This window comes from Mus caroli, chromosome 8 (genome assembly GCF_900094665.2).
Source record: "Mus caroli chromosome 8, CAROLI_EIJ_v1.1, whole genome shotgun sequence".
Classification (NCBI taxonomy): domain Eukaryota; kingdom Metazoa; phylum Chordata; class Mammalia; order Rodentia; family Muridae; genus Mus; species Mus caroli.
Genome location: NC_034577.1, coordinates 20,131,423 through 20,133,085, shown reverse-complemented (window position 1 = coordinate 20,133,085; position 1,663 = coordinate 20,131,423). Strand labels below are relative to the sequence as shown.

At 41.6% G+C, this 1,663-nt stretch overlaps 1 protein-coding gene across 8 annotated transcripts in view; it reads right to left on the bottom strand.

Moving 5' to 3' along the window:
- The window catches only part of Nsd3 (nuclear receptor binding SET domain protein 3), a 119,675-nt gene that overhangs the window by 59,709 nt on the left and 58,303 nt on the right, over positions 1–1,663 (bottom strand). For all 8 annotated transcript variants that reach the window (XM_021169289.1, XM_029480236.1, XM_021169288.1 and 5 more), the window contains exon 5: positions 580–734. In XM_021169289.1, the coding sequence (XP_021024948.1) occupies positions 580–734 (155 nt within the window). The remainder of the gene's footprint in view (positions 1–579; positions 735–1,663) is intronic.

Here is a 1,663-nt window from a genome sequence, read left to right as displayed (position 1 = left end):
AAGTTACAGGAAGATATTTACAGAAAAAAATATTTACAATCCTTATCAAAGTAAGTGTCATTACTATCTTCTGGATTTGTGCACATCAATTTACAAGAGATTATTAAACTGGTCTTTGTATTTGAGATAGGATCCTGTGTATTCCAGGCTAGCCCTAAACTCTATGGAGCAGAAACTGAAGCTCTGATTCTCCCGCCTCTATCAGATGTGCAGCTTGTGTGGAAGCAACAATCTAACGCAGGGCTTTATGTCCACGGCAAGCACTCAACCACATGAGCTACAGCCTCACTTCCCACAGTCTCGGCAGTACTACAATGTTGCATGACATACACAACTGTGCATTTAGTACTTCTTTTTTTTGAGACAGGGCTTCACTGTGTAGCTCTGAATGGCCTGGAACTTGCTATATACACCAGGCTGGCCTCAAACTTTAAAGTGATACTTGTGCTTTAATGCATCAGTGGACAGTGGGGTGTAGCTCAGCAGCAGACTGCTTGCCTGCCATGGGGAAAGCCCTGGGTTCCATCTCCAATGTAACAAACAAACAAACAAACCATGAGGATTAGCAGGCCGCATTACCTTTTGCTTTTCAGAATGATTGCTGGCTTGCTTGGCTGCCTCGGCTAGTAACTCTTCATACTGTTCATGACCTTTGTATTCCCGGACCCGTTTCTCATGAACCCATGCCCTCTCGGGCTGGTTGCTAAAAAATTGGACATGATATTCCCGGGCACCTGTAAGTAAAAACTTATATTAATTTTGTTAGGACATAAAAATCCACATATATTTGTCTCTAATATTTTTACAAATTGGAATAAAAACACAAAACATTTCTCACCAAAACAGAACATTTTTCTTTGAACTTTTAAGAGCCAAATACTGATCAAATCATTTTGTTAGCTATATAAACATGAGACTGTTTTAGGGGTCCTGTGACCCCTACAATGATTCACTAATAATACCACAGTGATTTCTCTTTACATTTAAGGCAGAAAAGCAGTAGCAGATAAAACTCCTGGCATCTCAACACAAACACTGCACAGGACTACATCCAGCCATGAGGTGCCTCACTGCCACACACTGGCACCTTTTCTAAAGGAGAGTTTTATGCAATGGCCTTGACAAATGAGCAAAAATTACTAATTTTCCTAAACCTCCTACTTGCATCTGACTCTTTAATACGCTGTGCAATGAGAAAGCAAAGGAAAAGCATGAGGCACGTGTGCAGACTGACAGTGAAGGCCGCCCTGAGGAAGCACAGACTGAGGTCATCTGGGAGCACGGTGGAGCACCAGAGTCACTAGACAATGTGCCTTTCTGCAGTTACTCAGATGTGAGAAGGTGTAGGTATCTCTCAAGAACGAAGTCCTACTTCAAGGAAAACAACATTATTTGTTATCAATGATACAGTTTAATCTTTCAAACCATACTGGAATTCTGGAAAACCTGTCTTTGCCTCTTTTAGTCTTCTAACTTCTCAATATCAAAAAGATTCTGAGAAGAGATGACTTAAAAGAACACCTAGCTGGCGTGGTGGCATATGCTTTCAGTCTGGCACAAGGAAAAGCAGACGTAAGTAGATCTCTTACTCTCAGGCCAGCCTAAACTATATATAGAGTGAGTTTCAGGACAGCCAAGGCTACATAGAAAGACGCTGGTGGGG